This window comes from Genypterus blacodes, unplaced genomic scaffold, assembly GCF_046128005.1.
Source record: "Genypterus blacodes isolate CSIRO-AG114 ecotype Tasmania unplaced genomic scaffold, CSIRO-AGI_Gbla_v1 ptg000021l_1, whole genome shotgun sequence".
NCBI classification, from domain to species: domain Eukaryota; kingdom Metazoa; phylum Chordata; class Actinopteri; order Ophidiiformes; family Ophidiidae; genus Genypterus; species Genypterus blacodes.
Window position 1 is genome coordinate 2,105,492 of NW_027466834.1, and position 27,802 is coordinate 2,133,293.

At 43.5% G+C, this 27,802-nt stretch overlaps 4 protein-coding genes and 1 long non-coding RNA gene across 7 annotated transcripts in view; 3 read left to right on the forward strand and 2 right to left on the reverse strand.

Annotated features, from left to right (window-relative positions):
* The window catches only part of LOC142991870 (uncharacterized), a 271,893-nt gene that overhangs the window by 46,589 nt on the left and 197,502 nt on the right, over window positions 1–27,802 (reverse strand). The gene's annotated exons all lie outside the window — the stretch shown is intronic.
* On the forward strand, window positions 783–5,262 carry LOC142991970 (adenosine deaminase 2-A-like). Its single transcript, XM_076142186.1, has 10 exons — window positions 783–858; window positions 1,378–1,706; window positions 2,504–2,723; window positions 2,873–3,086; window positions 3,161–3,288; window positions 3,392–3,482; window positions 3,846–3,954; window positions 4,041–4,198; window positions 4,326–4,528; window positions 4,617–5,262. The coding sequence occupies exons 2-10, from the start codon at window positions 1,400–1,402 to the stop codon at window positions 4,705–4,707; spliced, it is 1,521 nt and encodes a 506-aa protein (XP_075998301.1). The 5' UTR covers window positions 783–858; window positions 1,378–1,399; the 3' UTR covers window positions 4,708–5,262.
* Window positions 5,377–12,300, forward strand: uba2 (ubiquitin-like modifier activating enzyme 2). Its single transcript, XM_076142185.1, has 17 exons — window positions 5,377–5,618; window positions 6,652–6,735; window positions 6,853–6,923; window positions 7,034–7,098; window positions 7,205–7,305; window positions 7,448–7,569; window positions 7,698–7,765; window positions 7,943–8,064; window positions 8,388–8,487; window positions 8,697–8,848; window positions 9,003–9,096; window positions 9,301–9,413; window positions 9,532–9,687; window positions 10,030–10,126; window positions 10,301–10,406; window positions 10,512–10,651; window positions 10,801–12,300. The coding sequence occupies exons 1-17, from the start codon at window positions 5,478–5,480 to the stop codon at window positions 11,001–11,003; spliced, it is 1,935 nt and encodes a 644-aa protein (XP_075998300.1). The 5' UTR covers window positions 5,377–5,477; the 3' UTR covers window positions 11,004–12,300.
* LOC142991737 (gem-associated protein 8-like) lies at window positions 12,988–14,561 on the reverse strand. Of its 2 annotated transcripts, none has more exons than XM_076141827.1 (4): window positions 14,383–14,561; window positions 14,153–14,198; window positions 13,667–13,991; window positions 12,988–13,526 (listed from the first exon to the last, which is right to left on the reverse strand). In XM_076141827.1, exons 2-4 carry the CDS (start codon window positions 14,153–14,155, stop codon window positions 13,267–13,269), a joined length of 588 nt encoding a protein of 195 aa, XP_075997942.1. In that variant the 5' UTR covers window positions 14,156–14,198; window positions 14,383–14,561; the 3' UTR covers window positions 12,988–13,266. The 2 variants fall into 2 exon arrangements, with proteins under 2 accessions (XP_075997942.1, XP_075997941.1); XM_076141826.1 differs by having other exon boundaries at window positions 14,449–14,554.
* Window positions 15,533–25,948, forward strand: ca5a (carbonic anhydrase Va). 2 transcript variants are annotated; one of them, XM_076141824.1, is made up of 7 exons: window positions 15,533–16,045; window positions 18,884–19,081; window positions 20,421–20,539; window positions 20,934–21,029; window positions 21,125–21,187; window positions 21,709–21,867; window positions 22,127–25,948. In XM_076141824.1, the coding sequence occupies exons 1-7, from the start codon at window positions 15,904–15,906 to the stop codon at window positions 22,292–22,294; spliced, it is 945 nt and encodes a 314-aa protein (XP_075997939.1). In that variant the 5' UTR covers window positions 15,533–15,903; the 3' UTR covers window positions 22,295–25,948. The 2 variants fall into 2 exon arrangements, with proteins under 2 accessions (XP_075997939.1, XP_075997940.1); XM_076141825.1 differs by lacking the exon at window positions 15,533–16,045 and adding an exon at window positions 18,142–18,762.

Below are 27,802 nucleotides of genomic sequence, written 5' to 3' on the forward strand. Positions count from 1 at the left end.
TGGTCAACGGAGGGACACAGGTGGAAAGAGAGCAAGGACCTCAGTTTGCTCAGTAGCTGTGGACAGATGCTGTCGTGCAGCCTGAGTAGAGCGGTAGACTCTTCTTTTATTGTATCCTTACACACTCCAACAAACTACACACACTGTACATGTTTTCACGTCATACAATATAACTGCTGCAGTAAAAAAAAACTAAAACTTTATTCAAGGCTTCTGGCTGCTCATCATCGCCTTCTGCTGGAACATTTTGGTAATACAAATAAAAGAATACTGTTAATTGAATGTAAATTAAATGAAAAGCACCCAATGCAGATGCTGAAGCTCTGAACTAATACTTATACTACTTTTTGGGCAAGCATGGAGGAAGTTGTTGGAATGGTCATTGGACATTGTTGAAAAGGAATTAGACATCACGAGTTGATAACGTGTTGTTGTTAACTTTGACCGATCTTCATCTGCCAAATGTATAAATTTGCAGTAAACACTGGAATGGATTTCCGTCTTGCTAAATGGGTTTTAGCGAAAATAGAAAACAATTAAATGAATGACTTATTTAAGCGTACTACTTGCTTGACTATTGTGTCCGTCTACTTAATTAATTATTATCTAATTGAATTAATACAGTTCTGAATACAATTGGAGATTACTCTGCGCAAAAAAAACCCTGACAGATTGGCCTTCGTTGACACCAAACTATGACTAATAAACTTTAGTATTTAAATTTTGGCTACGACCTACTTCCAATATCAACCAATCAGATAAGAGGTTGGTTTAAGCTCAGCCAATCATGTAGGAGAGGGCGAAGAGGCAGCCAAACAGGCTAAATCCATGGACTAACTCTATTCGGAGGCAAAACAGGTAAGATAACGTGATAAGTGTCTGTAAATTATATTAGCTCCTTTATCAGTCTGTTCGTTTATTCGTTATATTATGTTATTATTTGTTGTCACTGTTTTGTGAGTGCGTTTGGATTAACTCTCCAGTCACACATTGGGCACCCGTCGCCGATTAGATTTGATAGTATTATGACGACACACAAGAGAAGCTAGCATAGAAACGGAAAGATGCATACGAAATCACTTTCGTACCCAAATTAATGTATTTTCATACTATGTTAATTCATTGTTTTTATTCTTTAAGTAGACAAGATATTAGCAAGTCAGCAAACAGAGATTTCCTTCTTGTCGCTGTAGGTTAACATGACGGAACAAATCACTCTTACATGACAACCGAGAGTTCCTGGGGAACCGAAAACACGGCATCTATTTATTTGCATTCATGCAGCAGATGTTTGAGTTGAAACGTTTAATTGTAGTGTAGCGGATATAGAACGGTCGCTTTCAGGTCTCTAAAATAAGCTAAGCTGTTTGTTTTCAGTCCTCAGCACAACGTGGATAGCATGGCAGTGCAGCTGTTGCAGCGCCATCGTGTGGCGGTAGTGCTCTCGGTGCTGTGCTGCCTGCATAGGAGCTCGTCGATCCCAGACCCCAGGGTGAGAGAGGCTCTGATCCAGCAGGAGGCCTCCTTGCAGATAGGGGGGCGGGTGGTTCTGACGGAGGAGGAGCAGAGGCTTAATGTCCAGGTACTAAAGATGAAGCAGGAGGAGATGATGAGAGCAGATTTCCCACCAGCATTGCACTTCTTCAAGGCCAGGAGCATCATCGAGAGGAGCCCCATCTTTGGCTTGCTGCAGAAGATGCCTAAAGGTAAGAGTGAATACTGACAGGCCATAATGTAATTGCTTATGCACAAGATCCCACTTCCCACATATCAAACTATAGATAACTCTGCTACAGAACGTGCAGACAACCACTATGGCTTATTTTCACCAAAGAAGCCTTCTCCTTGGCTTTCAAGAAAGTACTGTAGGTATATCCACTATCAAATATTGCTATCAAAATAAAAAATAAAATCAAAACAATAACTTTAATTAATTAAATTAAAGCTGAGGGTGGTGAGCTTTGTTTGTCTGTTGTGGTGAGCTTTGCTCCAAGTCTTCAGTCCTGGGCTTGAAAAAGTTGGAAAATTGTCTTGTGGTGTCGGAGAAAAAGGGGGAAGTGAATCGCTGCTTGGTCCTCAAGTTCAGTCACGGTCAGACAATTTTGAAAGCAAACGGAAGTGCAGGCCTTGGAGGTCCTGTTTTCACTGGACCGGAAAAATCCAGGGTTGAGGTTTTGCCTCTTCCTAACTGTGTCGATGAAGCACGGAGAGACTGAACTCTGATTTTCCAAGGGTTTTATACTGCAAATGAACTCACAGGCAAGGGTTAACCTTTTGGCCAATGTCGCGGCAGCTGAGTCTATGACATCTTCACATCAAAGTGTGAAGAGGGGGTTGATCCATTACAACTCTGGGATTGTAGTTTTCTTGTCTTGTGACTCTAGGCCTCAACAGTACACACAAAAGTACATACACTGTAATCAGTTTAGAGATTTATGTCTGTAATATGTCACTGCACCATGTCTTTTTATTCTAATGGTTATTCACAATGCCTTTATTTTAGGGGGGGCCCTCCATGTCCATGACTTCTCCATGCTGGATGTTGAGTGGCTTGTGAAGAACGTGACCTACCGGCCCCACTGTTACATGTGCGTCACCGACAAACAGTCCATACGGTTCCTCTTCTCATCTCATTGGCCCAAACCGTTACCATACTGCTCAGCCTGGACCCTGCTGGAAAGCCTCAGAGCCAAGCTAGCCAACCACACAGATCTGGACAACAGGTGACTTATTCTGTCATGCAGTTACTCAGAGAAGTTTCCAGATTCAGAGAAACAGTGTACAATGTTACTTTTACAATCTGCGTGAAAAAAGACTCTGAATGACAAAACTAATCTGTTCCCCAATCATGTGTGCACATCCACACTCACAGCATTATGGGGAACATGACGCTCTTCACTGATAAGGAGCCAGACGACGTGTATCCCAGCCAAGATGTTGTGTGGCAGAGGTTTGAGGGAGCCTTCCAGGCACTGTGGGGTTTGGTCACATATGCTCCTGTGTTCAGAGACTATTACTACCAAGGCCTTTCACAGTTCTACATGGACAACGTCATGTATGTTGAGCTGCGGGCTTTACTCCCTGAGGTAAACTGATTTTTTTTCCTCACATTAAAATTCGTGACACAGACATACACACATAATGTCTTTCTGATACGCAGATATACGAGTTAGATGGCAGCACTCACGGCAGAGCCTGGGTCCTGAAGACCTACCAGGAGGTCACCAGACAGTTTGTAGCTGACCACCCAGACTTTTTTGGAGCAAGAATCATCTTCACAATGCACAGGTAGCTACCTGGTCTGCACTGCATACTGGCTGTTTGCTCATCAGTGAACATGAGAGGACTTGAAGGTAGTAAGTCACCTTTCTACACTCTCTGTGTGCATCAGGGGAGTAAATACAACAATGTTGGCTGGAGCTGTGGAAGAGGCGATGAAGCTGCAGGAAGACTTCCCAGATATCATGGCTGGGTTTGATCTGGTGAGTTAGTTAGATAGATAGATAGATAGATAGATAGATAGATAGATAGATAGATATACTTTATTGATCTCAAATTGGGAAATTATTCTTAGCATTACAGTTAAACACGCTAGAATAAATGAAAACGCAACACACACACAGTAGTAAACAAATAAAAGCACAGTCAAAATAAATAGAATTGATTAAAGTAGTACAATTTATAGAGTTAATATACGAATAAGAATAAAGGGAACTAGGAAAGGGTAGTAAGACTTATGTGACTGTCATGGGAATTGTACAAAGTTGTTCCTCTTAAAGCAGCAACTATAGAGGTAAGAGAGGAAACAACTGACAGCTGCTGGATGCGTGCCCCTGTGTGTGCAGGTGGGCCGTGAGGACAGTGGCAGATCTCTGTGGTACTTCAGAGAGGGCTTGTCACTACCAGCAGACAGAGGGGTCACACTCCCTTTCTTCTTCCATGCTGGAGAGACAGGTGAGCTCATTCATGCCCAATTTATAATAATAATAATCCCTGTGAATACGCTCCTAATGGATCTCCTTTTTCTCCTCTGCTTGTAGATCTCCACGGTACAGAGGTGGACCAGAACCTGCTGGATGCTCTTTTGTTCAACACTTCACGAATAGGTCATGGATTTGCTCTGCTGCGCCACCCAGTGGCTAAGGCTCTGTCTAGGGAGAGAGGGGTGGCTGTGGAGGTGTGCCCCATTTCCAACCAGGTGTGTCATTTTGTCAATCAAACTATAACATTTTGTCTATCAGTTTTTCTTTTTGTTTTCCCTATACCACAGCTTTAGATGGTGGCAATTTCAAACAACTAATAATAATCTTCTTCTTCTCATTCAGGTGATGAAGCTGGTAACTGATCTGCGAAATCATCCTGCGGCTGTGCTGATGGCAGAGAACCATCCACTGGTGATCAGCTCTGATGACCCTGGCATGTTTGGTTCCTCTGGCCTCTCTTATGACTTCTACGAAGCTTTTGTGGGATTTGGGGAAATGAAATCCCATTTAGGCTCCCTCAAAGAGTTGGCCATGAACTCTCTTAGGTGAGGCTTAACTGAGACGCTAAGATGTCTATCACATCAATTCAGTTTCAGCACATTATCATGTAACGTTTTGTCATCTATGTTTCAGTTACAGTTCTTTGTCTCCAGTTGAACAAGAGAGAGCTCTGACAATGTGGACGAGAAGATGGAACAAGTTTGTCTCTGAAAACTCCTTTTAAACAAACCTCTGTAGTTTTTTATACTGCCTATTGGGTAATAATCCCCATGCTGCCCTTGTCAATGATTTGGCACAGCCAGAGTTATGAAAAAGGGAAGAAAACCCTGCTATACAGGAGAGCATGTTTGTGGCAAGTACACTCCAATGTAGACTGTCCTGTTGTGGAGTTGTTGAATCAGCCAGCAAACATCAGTCCTCTCTGTGAGGCAGCACCCACAAACAGAGGGCCAATACCTTGTTACACTGGTGAAAGAAATATCTTGTGTGTGAAATCTTGCTTGTGATAATTTGAACATGAGAGCAATTGTGGAAGGAGAATAGACAAAATAGGCTTCTTCTTCTTCTTTTTTTACTTGAACCAATACTGAATTTGTCAGTTACACCAACATTTTAGCAATAAGGCCCAGCACTCCGTTGTTCATACCAGCAACATTTTGTAAAATTTGCGAGAAGTGATTTTAGGTAAAACAGCAAAATCAACTAATCAAATCAAGATCTTCTTCGTGTGTGTAAGCTGTGTGTTTTTGGACTGAATTAAATGACTGGAGAGATTAAATGTGTTCTTCCCTTTTTCCCCCCACAAACGAGCTAAGAACTTGAAAACACATGGAGTAGTGATACCCCTGTGCAGCAGGGGGCGCTGCAGGTCCAGTACCTGTAGCCTCGGCCCTTGTGGCGTTGGCGCTACTCGTTCGGTTTGTTTGAGTCCCAGCTAGCCGCTAGCTCGCCGGTGCTCTTTGCGGGTTCTGCCTCTATCTCTAGCTGATCAACATGGTCCAATTGGTGGGTGCGCTTCGGAAGGAGCTGGCCGACTCCCTGTCCTCCAGCAAGGTGCTGGTGGTGGGCGCCGGTGGGATCGGCTGCGAGTTGCTGAAGAACCTCGTCCTCACCGGCTTCAAAAACATCGAAGTGGTCCGTAACTGTGTGTTTGTGAGCTAAGCGGCTAACATGCTAGCTGGTCTTTGTGCTGGGTGTTTGGTAGCTAGTGTAGCATGCTCGGGGTAAAACCTGTGACCTGCTGCGTAAAATGGGGAAACTCAGGAGTATTTTATGTGATTTCTTGGCGTAAACGCGTCGCATATTGGCGCCTCTCCCCCCCCGCCGAGCCTGACCCTTTTAGGAGAGAACGGCGAATACCTAGCGGCGGCGTTAAGGCGCCATGATTAAAGCTGAATTAGCCGTATCACTTGTTTGTAATGTGAACGCTTGCTAAATGCCCACGGACACTCTGGTCCAAAGCCTTGTGTTACGGCGTCAGTTTATAGGGACGCTATTGGTGCTGCGTTCAAGGTTATTAGGCGTATTTAGCAGCTGTGAGTGCTCCTGTATGCTCATCTACATCAATTTCGGGTACCTACCATGGTTTAATGTAGAAAGCTGGATATTGATGCGTTTGTATTGCTCAGTTTACTGGTGACCCTTTAAAAGCCTAGAACTTGACATGCGCAGACAAACACATGGTTATAATGATTACTTCATTAATGAGTCGAGACTACTGATTCCAGTAGTTCCCAGTCAGTCAACACACGACTAGATATACAATACGCATCTTATCGTTATAATGTATTTAAAGTTCTTTATATTACAATGGAGGCTTTATATGGCTGTAATTATCAAATATTCTGTCAAAATATAACACTCGACAGTAAACCTGTCCACAGTATTCTACATGTAAACCTGTCCAACATTTTTATTTCAATGGTTAGTGATTGAAGATTTACATTCCAATTAATCTTTCTGTTTAAAGTTTACTCTTATTACTGTTTCTTACTACCATCATTGGTAATCAAACATGGTTTAGCTGCAAAATCCATGGGAAATAATCTGCTTTGTTAGTCTTTTTATTGTGTCGTCAGAATGAGATAGACTCCCTTGAATGTTGATCAGATTTCACATTTACATCAAACTTATTTGATTGACCTGATTTCTTTGTTTATTTTGTCAGATTGACTTGGACACCATTGATGTGAGCAACCTGAACCGCCAGTTCCTCTTTCAGAAGAAGCATGTTGGAAAGTCTAAAGCACAGGTGTGTATAGGTCAGGACATTAACCTCTGTGATCGGATGCTATGAGGTTGTCGGGTTGTTAGGCACTTTGCACATTGTTGCCCCTCTCATTTGCTGTATGTGCCTGTTGTGTTGCAGGTGGCCAAAGAGAGCGCGCTGAGGTTCTGTCCCAGTGCAAACATCACTGCCTACCATGACAGCATTATGAAGTGAGACTCTTTCTTTCAACTCATTCCTGTTGACATTTATGTTGCCCTGTTGACACCAAGCCAAAAGCAGAACAGCAAAACAGCTTGATTTAACTACATTTTTCTGACAGCCCCGATTACAACGTGGAGTACTTCAGGAAGTTTGTGTTGGTGATGAACGCTCTGGATAACAGAGGTACACACACACACACTGACCCAGATGTTCCTATTACGTGTGAATTGCTTTATGTTTTATAATGATGAGGGAAATAATACTCTTGTGTCCCTCCCACCACTCCCAGCGGCACGTAACCATGTGAACAGGATGTGTCTGGCAGCAGATATTCCTCTAATAGAGAGTGGCACCGCTGGATACCTGGGCCAGGTCACGGTCATCAAAAAAGTCAGTCTGTTTGTTATGACATTCTTTGCATTTGCCTCCTTTCCGTTAATCATTCCTTCCTTGAAGCTGTTGACACGAGAGAAGGGTCAGGTGCATACAGCCGCCTCTCACTGTGCTCTTCTTTCTTTCCCTCTGTCCCCAGGGCCTGACAGAGTGCTACGAGTGCCAGCCTAAGGCTACCCAGAAGACCTTCCCTGGATGCACTATCAGAAACACGCCGTCTGAGCCCATCCACTGCATCGTCTGGGCCAAGTACCTCTTCAAGTAAGCGCGCCTTAAGCATTCATTCGCTCATTAATCCTCATTGAAATCTCTGTATCAGATGCTATGACAGAAGCCAATCAGCTGTGTTCCCTTTGTCATCACTAATTATGTTACTGTTACATCCTCAGTCAGTTATTCGGAGAAGAAGATGCAGATCAGGAGGTGTCACCTGACACAGCAGACCCAGAGGCCGCATGTGAGTCCAGCATTCAAATGATTTCTTAAGAACTAAGAAGAAGGGCTGCTTATCTGTCACTTTCTATACATTCACATGTTCTCGCTGCGTTTTCAACATCCAGCTTCCAGCCCTTAATAACCGCACACTCCACCTGACACACACTCCCTCTCTGCACAACGCATGTTATGTTCACAGGGAACCCAGAAGAGACGGCAGCTCGTGCCACAGCCTCGGAGCAGGACGGCGACATCAAGCGCATCTCCACAAAGGAATGGGCTCGTTCCACAGGATACGACCCAGTCAAGCTCTTCAACAAGGTGCCTGTCAGCAACCGACCTGTGCGGTGTGCTGAAGTTAGACCGAATGTGTCACTTTGTGTGAACGTGAAGAAGCCTTTGAGTAGCCTGTGCAGTTCAGGACTGAGGGTTATATGCAGGCTCCAAAAAGACACCCAGACATAGTAACAACGTGTGGCTTTGATGCTGCTAATAGCTGAACTACCGTCTGCTCAATACTACAGTTTTTAGTACAGTTTTATTTACTTGTGCTGCAGCAGTTTGAGTAGCAGTTTAATCTGCCATGTGTCAGTACATCGCCTACAAAGACATTCTAAGCTTGTTTGTGATTCGCCTCTCCTCAGCTCTTCAAAGATGACATCATGTACCTGCTGACCATGGACAAGCTGTGGAAGAAGAGGAAAGCTCCTTTGCCTCTCGACTGGCTCCAGCTACAGAGCAGCGGTATGGGGGGGATAAATGTCTGTAAACATTGTGTCAAATGTATCGAAGCTGAAATTTTTAAAACGTCACCAGTGATCATTTTCCACATCATCGATTCTACAGCCAACATGTGAAATGTGCCTCCCGGTTTCTTCAATATAAGTCCACCATGTTCGTTGTAGGTGTGCATATGTGTTTCCATTGATCCTAGATGTGTGTGTTTCTCCCAGCTTGCACTCAGGAGGCGTCTCCACATTCAGGTCTGAAGGACCAGCAGGTCCTGGGTGTGTGGGGAAACTGCCAGCTCTTCCAGCACAGTGTGGAGACTCTCCGATCGCAGCTGCAGGAGAAGGGAGACGGAGCCGAGCTGGTGTGGGATAAGGTATCTATGCAACTGATGACGGGTACACTCAGAGGTTCTGCTTGTCTACGCCTCGTGTTTTTCCTACCCAACAAACAAGATCTACAGCAACATAATACTTGTGTTTGTGTGAAGGCGCTTGTATGAAATTGCTCCTCTCCCTCCTCTTCGCCAGGACGACCCTCCTGCCATGGACTTTGTCACTGCAGCAGCGAACCTCCGAATGCACATTTTTAGCATGAACATGAAGAGTCGCTTTGACGTGAAGTGTAAGTGGGTTTCCGCCTCGCTTTTTCTACAGGAGTTTAGTTATGGTACGCTGCCGAGGGTTTCCGGACAAGCTGATAAGTTACTTGACTAACAGCTCAGGGGTTCAAAGGTAGCCGAGGGGGAAACAATCGTCTTGATACTCCCACATGTATTTGTTTGCATATTCTTCATAGTTTTGATGTTATTTGTTTGTTTGGTTTCAGCCATGGCCGGTAACATCATCCCAGCTATTGCTACAACCAACGCCGTCATCGCTGGGCTCATTGTGCTGGAAGGACTCAAGATCCTGTCGGGGGAGCTGGAATCCTGTCGCACGGTTTGTTCCACTGGTCATCCATAGCTCCTCTAAGCGGGTTATCGGGGTCTGTCTGCAGGTCGCGCTGTGGTCGCTCCTCTATGTTTCATCTGCCACTTTGTTTGCCACCTTTCCCCAGATCTTCCTCAACAAGTGTCCCAACCTCAGGAAGAAGCTCTTGGTCCCCTGCATTCTGGACCGCCCCAGCGCCGACTGCTACGTCTGTGCCAGCAAGCCCGAGGTCACCGTCAAGCTCAATGTCCAGAAGACCATGGTGGTCTCTCTACAGGACAGGGTAAGTGTCCTCCAGCCATCCAGAGCCCATAAGCCACAAAAACTCTCACCCTTTTAAAGCGAGAATCACATCGGCTCTGCTTTGAGCCGATCGAGAACCTCCATTCTTGTTTTTGTCACAAGGGGGCGCTCCTGTGTTATGTTTCTCTATTGCTGCCAGTAATATTTGCATTCAATACCAATAAATATGGTAGATGTTTATTTTGGTTTCCAAAATGTTAAACGATTGAACCGAACGGTGACATTGTGTGATTCTCTGCCTCTGGATTGTGTGAATGTCATTATTTGTTGAAATGGTGACCTGTGACAGACTGATATGTCTGTTCTGTGCATGCTTGCTTAGATCTTAAAGGAGAGGTTCGGCATGGTGGCTCCAGATGTTCAGATAGAAGATGGAAAAGGCACCATCCTCATCTCCTCTGAGGAAGGCGAGACAGAAGGTGAGGAGACAGGAGGGACATTTCTAGATCCAGGTGGCTCCTGGTGGCCCGTGACCTCAACTTCAGTTAGGATGTGTTTTCCAGCTTGTGTCCCATCTGTATTTGTAGCAGTGCAGAAACATGCTACTGTCGTGTGTGTTTGACCCCATTTCCAAACTTTCTGTCTCCTCCCAGCCAACAACAATAAATTTCTCTCTGACTTTGGGATCCGTAATGGCAGCCGCCTCCAAATCGACGACTTCCTACAAGACTACACACTCCTCATCAATGTCCTGCACACGTATGTTCCTCCACATCTGTCTATGTTCTCTGCCCTTATTGTCCATCCCTAAAACATGTCTTTAATGGCTCTCTGTTGAATTAAACTATTATGTCCTGTGTCTAGTGAGGAGCTGGAGAGAGACGTGGAGTTTGAGGTCGTTGGCGATGCCCCGGACAAAGCTCCCCCCCCTCCTAGTAAGGAAGAGGCCAACAGTATTACCAATGGTAACAAGGACTCTGCCCAGCCCTCCACCTCCACTAAAGGTCAGCAGGTCTCACATGCACATCACATTGATGCTAATAACGTCACCCTTTTGAAACCCTTTTGTTTGGAAACCGCGCCCTAACTATAAACAAAAATGGAAATCTGCATATCTCCTCTACAACTTGAACATTCTTCTCTACCGTCTCAGTTCCAGAGAGCGAAGATGACCTCATGATTATCGACTCTGACGAGGAAGGAGAGCCGTGCAGCTCGGCGACCAGCGGAGGCACCAAGAGGAAGCACTCGGACGCAGAAACCGGTGAGACCTCCACCAAACGCCCACGAACGAACCAATCGAGCGCAGCCGGCGTAGAGGATGACGACGACGACGACATCATCGCCCTGGACTAACAACCCCCACTGCAGTCTTCTGAGACTTGGACCTCTTTCGTATTGTTGTTTGACACCAGACGGGCAGCTGGCTGAAGAAGAACAGTTGAACTGCCCTGCTCCTCTTCTGTCACTCTCTTTTTTCCAAACTCTGCTGTTCGTGCTTTCATACTCACTCTGCTCTCCTGATGTTGTAAATATATTCTACATGTTCAGATCAGTTTTGAAAAATTCAGTCCTTTGTTATTTTTATTCATATCCTGTTCCTATAAATGCTTCTCTGGATGGTAAAAAAATTAGTGCATTTTTGTATTTTTTTATATGCATACTGTACTTGACCTTGAGCTACACAAGGGTGTTTGTGTATCGTTGCTAGGTTACAGAAGAAATGGATTTAAATACCAAAACATTGTCCTGAGTTATAATATTCTCATTCTCAACATATGTGAAGTGATTGTAACAGACGGAACCAGCCTGTCTGCAGCTGTGTGTATGTTTACATGCAGGAAACCTACATTTAAGTCCAATTAATCCAATTTGTTTCCAATTTTTTCAGTAAACATCATTTGAGTCAGTGTTGGTCTACTCAGTCTCGTCCATTTGAGTTGAAACCGTGTACATGGTGCATGTAAACGTACCGACTGTCGCCTGCAGACTGTTGGTGAAGCACGCTGATGAAGAGTTTGGCCAGATTGGGCCGTGGGTATTACTTTGCTACCTCTTCTCTAGGACTAACGTGATGGCTACAAATACCTAATTATGTTCTTCATAACAAAGATACCATGAGACTGGTAGAAAATCAAGAAGACTCACTCGGGAACAAACAATGTCCCTCACATGCTCAGTAAAGTGTTTCTCTCTATACACGTATATGGACATGGGGACAGCACAGTGGAGCTAATGTGGCTTCGCACTGAAACGGCAACAAGTGACTCTCACTAGCTGCGGCTAAGCACATGTGGGTTTGATCCAGGCCAGTACAGACATGTAACTTTCACAATAGCTCTATGGGTGTGAAGGTTAGCTGGGTTCTGCTTGTGCAATGATATCACGGATTGAAAAAATAAAGTGAATTAAAGCGATTTCAAGCTGAATCGGCAATGTGGCTGAACCAGAACTAGTAACTCCGGTTCATGCTGCAGGAGGATTTACTGCTGTTTTTCACTGAAGCGTTTCGTGAAGTTGACCTCATTCTGCCTCGTGAGGTTAAACTCCTTTGTTGGTGACCGTAATTTCATATTTCATTGTTATCTGACCTGTTGTTCAAAGGTCAGTGCTTTTTGAACTCATTAGGTGAAAATAAACTCTTCACATACAGGTTTTGTCTTTGGGTCTTTGCAATACGGCCATTTGTACATGTTTCCACAGTTTTGTATGAGTTCTTATAAGATATATATGTACAGTTGTGGTCAAACGTTTATACACACTTGTAAAGAACATGTATGGCATTGCAGTCGTGAGTCTCTAATAGTTTCTACAACTCTTATTTTTCTTCGATAGTGATTTGAGCCCATACTTTTTTGTCACAAAAAACATTCATGAAGATCTTCTTTTCTGAAGTTATTATGGGTCGACTGAAAATGTTACAGAATCTGCTGGGTCAAAAGTATACATACAGCAATGGTAATATTTGGTCAAATGTCCCATGGCCAGTTTCACCTCAACTAGGCGATTTTGGTAGCCATCCACAAGCTTCTGGCTGAATCTTTGACCACTCCTCTTGATAGAATCACTGTAGTTTAGCTAAATGTGTTGGCTTTCTGACATGGACTTGTTTCTTCACACTGTCCACTGTCCATGTTCTTAGTGCAGTTTTTAATGTTTTAATTGTGTTCCTTCTATGATTAATCCAGTTACAGTATCAGTAAATCCAGAAGAGAATAGACAGTGGCTATAGGAGCCATTACTTCCAATCCCATCCTATTAGCTGAGATGGAACTGAAAGAAGACTAAATTATTGTCTGCACCCAAAGCTGAATAAGTGAAACACTCAGGTATCACATCAACAGTTTGACACTGGTTTATTCAAAATATCCATACTTTATTAACAGAATTCATATAAAATACAAAAGGCTGAGGTCTGGTTCAAACACAGATCAGGAGGAAATGGGCAGACAGGGGACTTAAAGATCCATAGCAAGGCTAGGGGCTAAGGAACAAACAGCACCATCTCTTGGGGATGGAGCAGTTCTATGTGTGATGCTCTGAGTTTAAATAAATTCTAGAAAAGGTGTAAACCCTGATACTGTCTTTGTAAGATCTATAATAAGTTTTTAAATGTACGTTAAAGCTTCAGGGGGATCACAGGCCAGTACTTGGGCTGCTTCAGGTCACAGTTCCTGTCAAAGTTCAGCTGCATGGCCGTCTCCATGGCCTGGATCTTAGTGGCGTCCTCGCCGTACAGCTTCATCATCTCCGCCCCGCGCCTCTCCCCGGGTCGTTCTGAGGGGGGCGCCGTGCTGTTCCTCCAGGAGACGCGACGCAGGTCCTGGTCGGCTGACACATAGACCTCCAGCTGTTCAGCCTCTATCTGCTGCTGCTTTTCTAAAAGGAGAGGAGATCACTGTCTGTTAGAATTTTATCAGGGCCTCAAAACTTTGAGGTAGCATGAAGAACAGAGGAGAAAGCTCTTGTGAAGTTCTTCTAGGGTGAACATTTAGCTGCCTAGACACTCATCCTCTTACTCAGCTCCTCCCTGTGTCTCTCTGTCTGGGCGAAGTACTGCCGGAGCTCGTCAGTGATCTCCATGTTGCTGACGTCGCACTCGACCTCGCTGTCTGAGCTGCTCTCCTCTCCTTCTCTGCTGTTACTCTCTCCACCATGCCAGTCGGCATAGCGCTGGGAGCTGCAGGGACGCTGCAGGTGCCAGTGGGCAGGTCCGTATGCAGCCTCCTGGGCCTTTTGGTAGGCACGCCTGTGTCTCTGGTACCAGGCCATACTCTGCTGATAGTGCTGCCAGTAGCGCCTGTACACTGGGCTGGCAAAAGATGACATCACAGTGTCTATTTCCTGCCAATGAGAGAGTGGAAATCATTATAACATTTGCTGCGGAAGGTGCAGAGGTGGATAAAGTACCTGGATGTTGTATCATTTGCAGTTAGAAGTGACCAAAATAAGTGCATTGAACTGTTTCAAACCTGACAGTTACTGCACCTTCTTAGTAGACTCACCATGATGGATAAACTTTAACCAAACTCTGCAAAGCGGAAACAGACTCTGAAAGACACAAATGAACATTAGAACATAGAATACGCAGAAAGGTAAACGCTTGCATCTGTGGCATCAGGTAGTGAACGGACATGCTGACATTTTGTAAACAAAGACGGAGGCGCTGTGGTTATCAGCGCTTGTCGGTAAAAAAAAAAAACCAAACCAAACAATATGAAAATACTTTAAATACATTCAAAGTCCGGATATTTCTGTGTTAAATCTCTCTGCTGAAATATGTTTTCCTTCTTGTTTTCACCTTGTTTAATGGACTCGTGTCACGTCTGAGCAGGGGTGGTATCCCAGAAGCCTTTGCGGTACAGCAAAATAAAAACGTGGGCTCTGGCCCCATCTAGCGGACAGAAAATAGGCTAATTTCGTGTGACAGTTTACGGCCATATACAGTATGTAACTCTTGAAGACATTTCCGGCCTGCAATCGATAAAAGTGAACAGTTTTCGAGCAAGGTTTATTGTTTGCATTAGAGTTAGGCTTACATATTCTGAGTTTAGTCGAACTATTTAAGACATGTACAAATAAAACCGAAGCTTTTATGACATATATCCAAACGTCACGATTTCTCTCTAATTTTCCGTTTTCTTTGGAACTTTTTCCTTTCATTTGTTTGTTATCTTTGATGCAATATCGGATAAGGCAAAGACAAATGCAAGGTAATTCTGCCAAAAGTTGCATTTCTACTTTCCTGCATACCTCCACCAAGGCCCAACAGTACATTATCCCTCTAACAAACTATTCAATAATAACCTCACTCGACAATCTAAAACCACACCTGGATCAGTAATGATTGAACATAAATCAAATTTGGGAAGAAAATTAAAGAAACAGCTGCAAATATGCTTAAATTCTTCAGGATAAACATACATTTAACATCTTTCACATTCTGTCCTGTCAGCAGATCACCTTGAGAGTGTATTTTTCAGTGTGTTCAGGGTTCAAAGTACCTGTGTGATCATGTGGTCACCTCAGTACAGAGTGTGACATTCCTGAAAACAGTAAGTATGACGCACACCATGCACTCACACACACACACGCACGCACGCACACACACAAACAAAGCACTTTACTATAACCATGCTGAAGAAAATGTATTGAGATGAGATAAGCTTAAGATAAGATCTTCAAGGCATCAAGGCCATGAGATGCAATTGCTGATTGAAGCTACAACTACAAAAACACAACATAGACAAAAACATATAATGTACTCCCTATTCTGAGACAATAAGCCCTGCTAAGAAATCAAACCTGTTCCAAAATCAATCCCAGTTCAAGCATGTCGTCATCACTGACGCCCCCTGGAAGAAGTCGCTGATTGGTCGGGATTCATCATAGGCCGCGCCTTCTTCATGTCCTGCATCGTACAGGATTTGATGATGGACCTCAAATCGTTTTGTTTTGGATGGAAAATACACTTCTGAACGGGTCGAGGCAGTAGCATAGTTTCAGGAGACGCCATTCCTGTTTTCCGTGGTCATATTTTCTTTATGTCTACACTGAAAAGCAACATTTGCAGTGTTTCCCCGCCTCCAACGAACAGTAGGAGGGCAGAGAAGAAACAGCTCAGCCACCCGATAGTTTGTGTCGAGCTGTGTACTCGGTGTAGCTAAAGAAACACCACAAATAGAAACACGGCAAAGGACCGTAAAGGAGACCGTGAACCCGTCTGAGTGGAGCTGCACACGCAAACCGGGTCAGCATGGTGATTTTGTCGGCGGTAGTGAGACCTCTGGCTGCTCAGCTGCGCCGACAGCTCGTCGGACAGGCACGGAGTCAGCGGATAACGCCTGTCCGAAGATGCAACCTCATGGCATGTTCGAGCAAATATGTGCTGTCACAGAGTGAGTATGGATCAAACACACAATGACATGTTTATTTGTTTGTATTTCCTTTCTCACTGGTTTGGTTTTTGGGCTGCTGGTGTGGTTTTACAGCCTCATTGAGCACCACATACCAGCAGTAATTGTCAGTTGTGTTGTCATCTCAAAACGTGCTTGAAGAGAATCGAAAAGCACAAACTGGATCCCTCCCCGGCCTGGATCGGGATTTGACGCCACTTTTCCCCATAGACCGTGAAGCATTTCACTTGTGATCCATCTTCCAGGTTTTGTAATATATTATTGATACCCGAGATCATTGTTTTGTTGTGTTGTGTTATGTTGTGTTCAGGGGCCATTTCAAACCCCTTGGCCTAGACGTGAGGCCAGAAAACTACTGCATTACAGCATCACAGATAGATGAGTTTGGTTTGCGGCGTTGACGTTAATATCAGTACTCCCAAATAAGAATAACATAACGATACATACAGGTACTGATACTTGGTTTTACATAAACACACATTCCAACATTGGGAAGGATCTGTCAGCTGTTGTTCTGACATAGCTGTGACTGCTGTGGTTCAGTTAAACAATAACGTCAATTTTCAAATATAGCATGAGTAATAAACCAAAGACCCTGAGTTGTGAATGGTAAAATCCACTAACTTAGCAAAAGGGTTAGGAAATCATCTATCTAACACATCAGCCTACATGATATACAGTAAGTGTTGAAAGCAGATAGCAGTTGAAAGAAATGTCTGCTCTTACTGTTAAACATGCAATAAGTATTTTATTCCTCTATTCCATCCTTCACATATCCAATTATTTATAATTTGAAAATCAAACACCTGATTCCATTGTGATGATTTGCTGCCTTTCTCTATTTAATGTTATAAATAGGCCCCCTTTGGGAACAAGTCAATTGATAAAGTGGTGTTGTGAATACGTTTAAATAGACTTAAGGTTATACAAATACTTGCTTGCAGTCCTCTTGTGGTCATAAAGTGTTTAGGGTAGTGAAAGGATGCATTTGTGCTCATGACATATGTGTTGCCTGCCAATAAAAGAGAATGTATTGCTTCAGAACATTGGCCACTGAAACCTCCACTCTCATTTCCTTTCCTATTGGACTGGAATATTCTTGACACTAAAGCTTGTCTGACGAGTTATAGCAACTCCTTCACCACACCCTGTAACCTGAGCCTTGTCTTGTTCACCAGCTCGTGCCCGCTTGAACCACACTGTCGACACGGAAAGATCAGTGAAGGTGGAGAAAAGGTTGAGTGCTGCAGAGCTGAGACAATAAACAGGGTTTATGTTTAACTTGAACACTTGTTGTCCGGCCGAAGTGACTGCAATGTTTTTATCCCAGTTTGGTAGATGTTAAAACAAAACAAGCATTGCTGACATGACATCCTCATCTAAGGCAAAATATATTCCAGCGAAAGTACTATCCATGTTGGGGAAGTGGTCAAAGTCTCATGGGAATCAAATGGATTGGATGGTTGCTGAACTAGTCAAAGCCACAATCTTGTTCAGTCACATTTGGTCACGTTTGACCATCTTTGACATCTCACATAGCCTCATGTATCTATCCCTCGCGTATCATTTTACAGTCCAGTCTGAATTACAACCAAATTTGACTTAGTTTAGGAAATATCAGGGCTACATGTTATGTGCTATATTCTCCTTTCAGTCCTCCTGATCAGATATTGGCCAATAGTACTCACTTGGTCGTATTTCAGTCAACCTCCAGTAAAGTGAGTGAGCAGGGTTAGGGCTTCAGCAGCTTGATTAAGGGCCGTGGTGATCACACCCGTTTTTGGGTTGAGGTCTGTCCATTCAGTCAGTTATCCTGCTGCTATTCATACATGAGCAGTGCTTGTGACTGTGCACAGTACACATAGTTGCACTCCTTTTTTCACCTTGGAAAGAGCAGAACAACGTGTGACTTTCAGGAGCTTCAGAACACCCGGATGGCTTCACAAGCAGTTACTGTGTCCGTCCAGTAACACAGATTCAGCCGCCTCCCTCGGGAGGTGTCTGGAATCGGAAGATGAAGGTCATCTTCCTGTCAGACCTGTTCAGTTTGCCTCTCAGCTAAATCCTTTCACCATGTGCTGAATGAATGGAGAGGCAAACAATAAGCTGCGTTGTTTTGGTGCCTCTGACTGCTGGAAGTGGAAGATTTCTGCCCAGATTATGGACTGAAGTGTTTGTCCTGTGGGGGACATTTAGAGAGAACAGGCTCTGATTAGGCTGACCGAGTTTCAGCTCTGAGACGCAAGGGAGGATTTCAGGAGCAGTTGGAATGTTTTTGTTCATTGGGTGGATTTCAGGGGAAAGGGTGGAAGAAGGTTGGGAAAATGCTTGAGGAAATTAGAAATCCTGGTCGCTGACAGATGTTGGCCCAGATTGGTGTTCTGAACTGGCCATGGGTGCACGTCTGATCCCCTCTGCTGCGGATGAAAACTGGTGGTGTGCCAGGAAATTCTGCGTGTCACTTTCAGCACAGCCAACCCACGTCTCTCTGAGTGTGCTACTTCCTTTCAGAAAGAGGACTAGAAGGAAGTAAACCAGGCTCGCTGCTCTTAAGTTTAGTTCCTTCAGACAGGCTCAAGGAAGACGGATAACACGCGTCTATCACTGTCACCGGGTAGTTTTTCCAGGAAATACTGATTTTTTTTCTCTCCAAATGGATTGTATAATGGCGCAGAAAGCGGCTATGTTCAACATGAAAAGTAGGTTGTTTGCATTTTCACTCTTGCTTTCCTGACTTGGTTTGAGTCCAGTTTATTTTAACATTGAATTCTTGCCTCTCCTCTCATCTCCTCTTGTCTCCTCTCCTCTCCTCTCCTCCAGTGCATCCAATGTGGCAGGGACCCCTCGAGGTACCAGGAGGCGACCGTCAGTCTCCCATTGACATTGCGGTACGAAAGAGCGTCTTGGACACGGAGCTGAAGCCTCTCACCATGGGTTACGACCCGAAGACATGCCAGCAAATCTGGAACAACGGTTACTCCTTCCTGGTGGAGTATGATGACACCACAGACAGATCCAGTAAGCAGTGCGCTCTGTGCCTGTGACGTGTCAGCAGTCATAGTAATGGCTGCAACTCTGTTCTGATAATTACTGACTAAACACAAACATTTAAAAGAGCAATTTGAAGCAACAGTACTCAGCAATCATTTGTTGTTTAACAAGATAAGCAAGGTAGTAAACAATCCTATTCATATGTAGTATAGTGTCTGAAAACATCGGTGTGAGATCTCATAAATGTAAATATGAGCATGAACTGTGAGATTTGACTTCAGGTCTTTTTTATTAGTTTCTTTGGACCAGGGGAATTTGTCCCTTAGCAGGCAAATCCAGTAAAACTCAAAGTCTGAACTGCTACGTGGATCTGGTGACTGTCATGTGACTCGCCTGCTTTTCCTTAGCTCAGCAACTCTAGTGTCAGTCCATGTGCAGAGGACCTATAGAATTACTGGGCCACAGCGGAAACAACCCATCAGAGGTTTATTTTACTTCCTTGGGGAAACCTGACAAAAGAGTTTCAAAGGGGAATTCACAGTTTGCCTTCACGTGCTTAATGCAAAAGCTGTCAACAGTGCCACAGTATTTGCATACCAGTGACATGAACAAAGCTAAAAATGAAGCCACCATGGGTTGACATCATGTGATCCCGACTTTAAATAGATTGAGACGTATTGTCCTCAGTTTAATTCAAAGGACAAGTGGAAACAACATAAAGGACGTGACCTTGAACTTGTTGAGTGTTGGCACCGGCTTTAGTTTATTTAGCGAAAAAGAAGATAGTAGTCGTGTGGACGGAGTGTGTTTGAACTCAAAATCAGAGCAGGAAGGAGGATGGAGAAGTGGTGGAGTTAATGCAACAAGTAGAGAGTTGAGTTGCTCCCAACAGCAGAGGAAAGAGTTATCAAACATAACAAACATAGCAAGTTCTTAATAGGAAACATACCAGCTGAATCCCAGAAGGAACTCAGCTGTTCCACTTCCAGACTTGGCACCCTGTCATACTTCTCTGTAATATAACTTATTATTATAAGCTTATTGAGGAAACTGTTTATGGGGGTAATTACAACCCAGTGCTTTGTAGATAACTGCATTCTCTGTTTATCCCAGACATTTGTAGGACAGTATGAACGATGTAACAGATTTCCTGTGTCGTCCTTTCCTTGTTTTGATGTTTATCAGATCAAATATTTGGTTACAGATGAAAGAGGCTCAGTTGTTTACAGATTTCATGAAGTGATAAACAATGATTCCTATTGACAAGATATATAAAGGAAGGCTAGAATTCAGTTAGTTTAATTTAATTGGGGCTTGAAATCTGTGCGATTCATCCTCGTGTGTGTGATTTCCCTTCCTGGTGCAGCTCTGAAAGGGGGCCCCCTGCGGGACACATTCAGGCTGTGTCAGTTCCACTTCCACTGGGGTGAAAGCAACGCCTGGGGGTCAGAGCACACCGTGGACAGGAAGCTGTTCCCCGCAGAGGTGAGATTGAGCATGTTAGAAGATGAGACGGTGAAGTAAAAACAATACAGCATCAGTCTGCCAGAGTGAATCCAGTGTGAGCGCTGTGTGTGAGAGGGACAAACATCCAGGGATTAGATAACTGACCTCTTTCATCATTAGGACAACAGAATAAAGCTGGAAAATGAAAACCCTGCCAGTTTCCCTCTGTTGCCCTCATACAAAGTTATTAATGGAGTTGCTGGGAATCTGCATGTGTCACTGTTCCCATCAGTCTGTATCTGTCTCTGGGTGTGTGTGTGTGTGGCAGAAGATTGATCAGTTCTCTTTGTGTACCTGATTTAGTACAAATTCAGTATTCAAATTCACACACACACTTGTTACTCATATGTCTGCGCTGTGTGTGTGTTCTCAGCTTCACTTGGTCCACTGGAACTCTGAGAAATACAGTCTATTTGAGGAGGCAGTGATGGAGGAAAATGGTCTGGCTGTCATTGGAGTCTTTCTCAAGGTACCACACACACACACACACACACACACTCACAATGTCACCAACAGATCACCATCCTGCAGTAGTGGATAGTAGACTTAAATGTGTTTGTTTAGGTGGGAAAGAGACACGAGGGGCTACAGAAACTGGTTGATGCTCTGCCTACAATTCGACACAAGGTAAGTACACACGCATCATCAGTTAACAGTGAAACTATGTTGAGCCCTTATAAGTGATTTCACTGTGTGTATGTAAGAAAGCTCATCAGTACAGTTAGGTGCTGGCTCCCGCAATGGTTCAATAGAGACACTACATGATTTGCTGGCAAGCCCACTCCCTCACAAGCATCATGTTTTACCTAATTATCAGAACAGAGTAGAACAACACGCACAACTGTTGCCATTGACTTTACATCTAAACAGTGGGAGAATGTTTGGCATTGAGCAGAAGAAAATGGGAAATAAATGAATGAAATACTGTATGAGTGTGTGTTACGCAGCGACCAGCTTACTATTAGTTTTATGGTTGTAGTATTTGGATAATAGATAACAGAGTGGTAGAGTTGTTGTCATGGTCACATCTATATGTTTTTCTTCTGTATTTTGTTCTTGAAAGATTTATTCTCATTTTGTTTTCAACTGAAATCTACTACACTGAGTGATGATAGTTCACCACATTAACATAGTATGTGTGTTTGTAGGACAGTGTGGTAGAGTTCACCAAGTTTGATCCCGCCTGCCTGTTGCCGGCCAAAACTGACGACTACTGGACGTACCACGGCTCTCTGACCACGCCCCCTCTGACCGAGTCTGTGACCTGGATCATCATGAAGCAGCACATAGAAGTCAGCCATGACCAGGTGTGTGTGTGTGTGTGCTAGTCAAATACTTTAACAAGAATCACTGCTCAAGTTAACATCTGTACTTTTTAAGGTAAAAAATACAATTATCATAACAATAATTTCACCAGACGTTGACTCGTGCTGATTACTTTGTACTTGACTTTCCAGATGCATGTTGGCAAAATGAATGCTACATATATCCTGCATTCATTCTCTCTGTCGCTCTCCTCTCTCCCTCTCTCTCTGTCTGTGTTTGTGTATGCGTGTCTAAACACAGCTGGCAGTCTTCCGGAGTCTCCTCTTCACCTCGGCAGAGGAGGAGGTGCAGAAGAGTATGGTCAACAACTTCCGTGTGCAGCAGCCTCTCCGGGGTCGCACCGTTCGCTCCTCCTTCACCCCCTTCCTCCAGGAGGCCTCATGTGAGGGCGACCAGCACACCCACTGATACACACCCCAGTACACACAGACACACACACACACACACAACCGCAAAGATCACACTCGCACAATGACAGCCATTACACACAGTCTGTCTGTACCATAACGGTTCTGTCGATCAGCAGCATTGACACCCGGCCTCGCAGCTGCATTTAGCAGAAAAGGATGTTGCAATTGACTGTTGGTTCTCAAGCAGTTACACACTATTTTTTACTCTTCTCTATTTATCTGTCACACAGCGAAAATGGTTCTTTTATTACAAAATGAAAAGTTTTCCATGGAGAGGACAGGAGACACACAGACACCACTTTGTGTGTAGTTCACAGACTTTTAATTTCCTTTATCTCTTCTAATTTGGGGTTTTTCCTTTGCAAAAGGCAATAAGGGCTGGTGGTGGTTGTGTTTGCTGTGGGGAGAATGTGCAGTTTTACAGTTTTATTGACATTATTATGCCTTTACAGTCAAAGTTTATTCAGTTACTGTTCATGGGTTTTTAACCTGCAGCTCTATATACAGTATATAAACAGCGACACCTACTGGCCACAGCCAATACTACAGGGTGCTCTAACTTGCTGGGTTTTACCCTCATAAGGAGGTTGAAGATGCTGGCAGAGATGATCAGATGTCACTGTGCAGCCTAGGGAGTATCACCCCATTACAACATACAGTACACACGTCATGTATGTCAAATATCATCAAGGTTTTGTACCATGGTGTCATTTTTATAAATTGTACCATTGATTGTTTATCTATTTAGTAGATTAACTGGAATTAGTTGTGTATTGTTTTAATTTGTTACCAAGATTTTATTTACATCTAATATAGTTTTAAATGAAGCCTACTGGAGTGTGGTTCTACGAGTCCGAAGTTTTGCTCAATTATGTTTGTTCAATTATGTTCTGATACGCACAAACTGGCCTGGTTACTGTAGCATATTGTGTGTATTCTCTTTTTATTTTACTTTTTGTTTTTATTGAAGCAAACACTTTATGTGACAGTGCGCATACAATTATAGGGTAATTATATGTGTGTATTCTCACAATATTCCTATGGAAATGAGCAGTCCTCTTTCATAACTGCAGTAGCCTAAATGCCATAACCACAATGCCTTAACATGTTCTCTGTGTGACTCACACATCGTCTTAGTATGAAATATATCTCAGTCCATCAAGCTGTGGCTGCAGTACAGAGGCTACCAGGAAGAAAAGAAACATTAACACTGATCTTCACACTACTCATCATCAGGTAGCTGAAGGAATATTTACAGTCCAGTCCAGTTAGATAGTTGAGCTCCACAGCCACTGAGCTCATTTTATGGCACCGAAGGAATTAAACCGGCCTTTTGTTGCTTCTCTGTCCTCTCATGGGGGTCAAGATGTTACCAATCGTAATCGTGTTACCAATAGTTCTTTTAGTGGGAATCGATTTTAAATGTTTGTGTACCGTTATAATAATGTTTTGGTTTGAATGCCTTTTAACACTTTTTTTGAGATTGAAAATAATGTCAGAAAGCACAAAGGACGCCCTGCTGAAGAGCAACGGAGGCCAATATTAGGGAGGGAATGTGTGGAGAGCTGCTATAGAACAAACTGGTGACACAATGGGACCAACATCGCCTAGTATTTCACATTATGGCTGTGTTTGGATGTGCTTCTGTTTAGCTACTTAAATTAGGCTTAATCTATCTTTAACATAAAAATGAAAACATGGATTATTATAAGCAAACCTATGCAAAAATGGAGAAACGGAAAATCTTGTAAAGTGGACAATATGAATACCATTTGTGTGGCTTAATTTACTTCATTTGAGGAATTCTGACCCAATATTGGCAGCAAATGTGAGTTTAGCAGAACTCCATTGTGACCTCTCCACTATTAGACCTGCAGAATCTGTTTAAACCAAATTGCTCCAGAAACCAGAAAACAAAACCAAAGCCCGTCTGGATGTCGAGGTTACCTCTGTTGGTGTATTGTCGAGTTGGGGTGAGAGGTCATGGTTATCTTTATAGTCACAATGCAACTATCCATACTGCCTCTCACCCCTTTTGTGAGAGCTGTGCCCCCCCTCTCAGCCACACACACACACCCCTTAAAACCCTCTGCACCTCAGCAGCAGGTCTTCCATTGGCTCCCAGCATGAGGCCCCACATTGAATACCTGCATATATTTGTGACATATATTGGTGCTGATGTACAATGAGTGACATTAAATTGTGGTGACATCTGTAGGGGGGTGGCAAGGTTGGTGAGGAATGCTTGTTAAATTGCATTCTGGGGGTTTTTGCTGTTTTTTACTTTGCAAAAGAAAGTTTATGTATCGTCAAAACCATGAGTATGTATACGCACATACACACTGTATAAACTACACAATCTGTGTTTGTACTGCTGAAATGAAAGGAAGCTGTATACATGGAGAGGAAATCCAGCAGATGAGGAAACATATATGCATTATTTCAGTATTTTCATGGTTTACTAAAGTTGATTAGCAATCGTAAAATCTGTCTGTTACAGCTAAGTGCATAAATGGTGATTTATGCTGAGTTGGATCCGATCCTGGTGTTAACATGATGGTTTAAATAATCGATTTATTGCCATAATTGGAATACAACCAGTTGTAATATGCATGTAAACCGATGAAGATGAGGGTTCTGCTTTGTTTTATTGATTATGCACGATGATCTGCCTTCATGTTTAATCAATTTTACTTGCAATGTTGTTTATGCCTTTTTTGTTTTTTGTGTCAGTGTAGCTGTTGAATTGGTTGAAATGTGTGTCCACACTAGAGACACTAATACTGGACATGTGAGGCCAATATAAGTGACAACCCTACTTCAACAGGAATACAACAAAGTAAACATGATTAAAGGGGGCCACATGAGTAGTACTGGAGCTCAGTTTTTACTCACCAGGTTCTCTGTCTGATCACAACACCTCTGGCTCAGTCATGTATTCCATAGAAACAATTGGCTGGAGCCTCCCATGTGCAGTGCTCTCTCCCATTTCCTGCAATTGAAACGAGGCGGATGACACCATCACATGTGCCTTTACATTACAACAGGGAAAGGGTGCAGAAACTCAATTGGGGGAGGACCAAACAATCTTCTCTCTGTATCATTAGGACTCTGATCCAAGATTCCTTCTGTGTCTAAAATGGATTTAGCGATTTGGAATTGGAACTTATTTTCCGATCTTAAACTGTTTAAAATAACAAACTGCATCTTTGTTGTTAATTCCCCCGACTTCCCTAAAGAAACTCCATAGTCTATAGAATGTGCTCCTGCTGTGTGTTCATGATGTTTCTGTGCCTCTTGTCATTCAGTTTGATGTTTTAGCAGGTGTGTGTGTGCCCTCGCCTCTTGTGTGCACTATGCGTTATGCTGTATGCAATACATCTTTGAACTGTTTATTTGACCAGTTGGGCAGCTGGCATTCCTGCCCTGCAGGGCTCTATAGGCTCCCTTCCCAGCATGCCATTCTCCACCTGTATGTCTTCTTTATAGGCCTCATCCAGCTGTGCAACCAGGATGTGTTTTGTTCTAAGAGACCCCTGCACCTCAGAGGAACGTGTGATCATGTTATGGTTGTAAAGATGATTTTAAAGAAACTGACAATTGCAATACTGTATTTAATGACAATAAAGTAATATGTGTACTTATTACGTTATAGGGTTCTCATGGGTTAAGTGCAAAACAAAACAATATCATTAAGTCTGAAATGATCCAGATAGCTGTGTCACTGCTGTGTGGAAAATTGCTCCAACAATTATATTATAATTCCGACTGGACCATGAAGCAAACATTTTCATGCATGGGAAATCACTATAAAATCGAAAATCATGGCGACGTCTTATGAGCAGTAAGTCAGGATCTGTTCAGTCTCATGAATGCACACAGGACTAGAACAAACAAGATATCAACCTTGCGTATGTGTGTGAATTGAGCACGTCTATACAAGTCTTACAAGTCGCTACTGTACAAAATGTCCCTATCTTTTTAGGAAATGTATTGACCTCCATTGTTCCTCCAGTAGTTCCACCTGACCTCAGTTGACTATTAATCCAAAGCCCCAAACCAGACAGGAACGAGTGTAAAAATAAATGGTTGGCCAGCGTCTCTGTTTCTTCACCTCACCCCGATGATACCTTTGAAGCCCTCTGACACAGTGAGGGGATGTTTGGGGGCCCCACCCAGGCCCCCGCCGTCCTATGGGTGGGTTGTTTGCTCACTTTTATGCACTGTTACCCCAGGCGATTGTGATTTGGGTCTCCACCTGATCCACACCAAAGAGAATTGGATTCAAATGGACCTGTGGGGTGTTTATTGTGTTTGGCTGCAGGGGAGAGAGGCCAAAACCTACAGGGACAGACCAGTCCGTCTCTGCTGGGCTTCCCCTGATTGTATGGGCCTGGACAGACTGACCAGAGACCCTTTGAAAATACATGTGTGTGGTGTATTGGGAGAATACATTGGAAAGAGAAACACATGGGAGAGACAATATTTCTGTCTCACAAATTGAACTTAAATTGAGTCTTGTTTCATGCATTCATTCATAAGGATCTGGATCCAGTGGATTCAAATATGTTTTCAGACTAAGGTCACATGAATAGAAAAACCAAACAGGGATATAAACATATATAACTACCATCATCATGTAACCAAAATGAAGCTGAAATAAGACTTATCTAGATCTGCCATTATTGCAAACCTGCCATCTGAAAATTGCACACCCCTCCTACACACACGTACGGGAGGGAGTAGGGCAGCCAGCGCCAGTGGCAGCCAGGTTGGGGTTTGGTGCCTTGCTCAAGGGCAACTCTTCAGCTGCCAGCTGCCAGTCCACGTTTTTTGGTCCACAGGGGACTCAAACTCATTTGTCCAGTTTCACCTGGTTGGACACATTTGCACAGGCAGACCAAGACGATGTGTAATGAAGCTTCCACTCTGAGCCTCTTTCTCTATGTGATTTGTACAAATGTTATCATCTGCTGACGAAGATGACCTCTTTGATATTTGCACCTTTGCCACCCCTGAAGTTTCACTATGTTTATGTACTGCAGTGACCCAGTTTACAAGAAGCAGAGATGAAAAAGAAGCGATGAATGAAGCCGGTTCTAATTAGAGAGCACATCTTCCTGCTTTCCTTGCGGTCTCCCTTTGAGGGGAACAACCTCAGATCAACAGTCTTAGAACCCCTCCAGTTCTACATAGAGGCAGGGACATAAACAGGAACGTACAACAAGAGGCCCTGCTTCCTCTGAACCTCAAGCCAGCTGCTCTTCCTTTCCAGCTTCCCCCTGCATGTGCTCCTCAGCTCCAACACAGTGGAGTTTTTCTGTGTTGTTTCAGACAAAAGGACTGGAATCCACTTTTTCCCTTTAAGTTCTGAAGAATAAAGGCTCGTTTGGATGAAAGTTCAATTCAACTACTGCACCTGTAGAAAAAATTCAGTGCTGATGTTTAGGCTACGTATACAACTTCTTCACACAAAGAGTATAGAATCCTTTTAACCCTCTGAGGT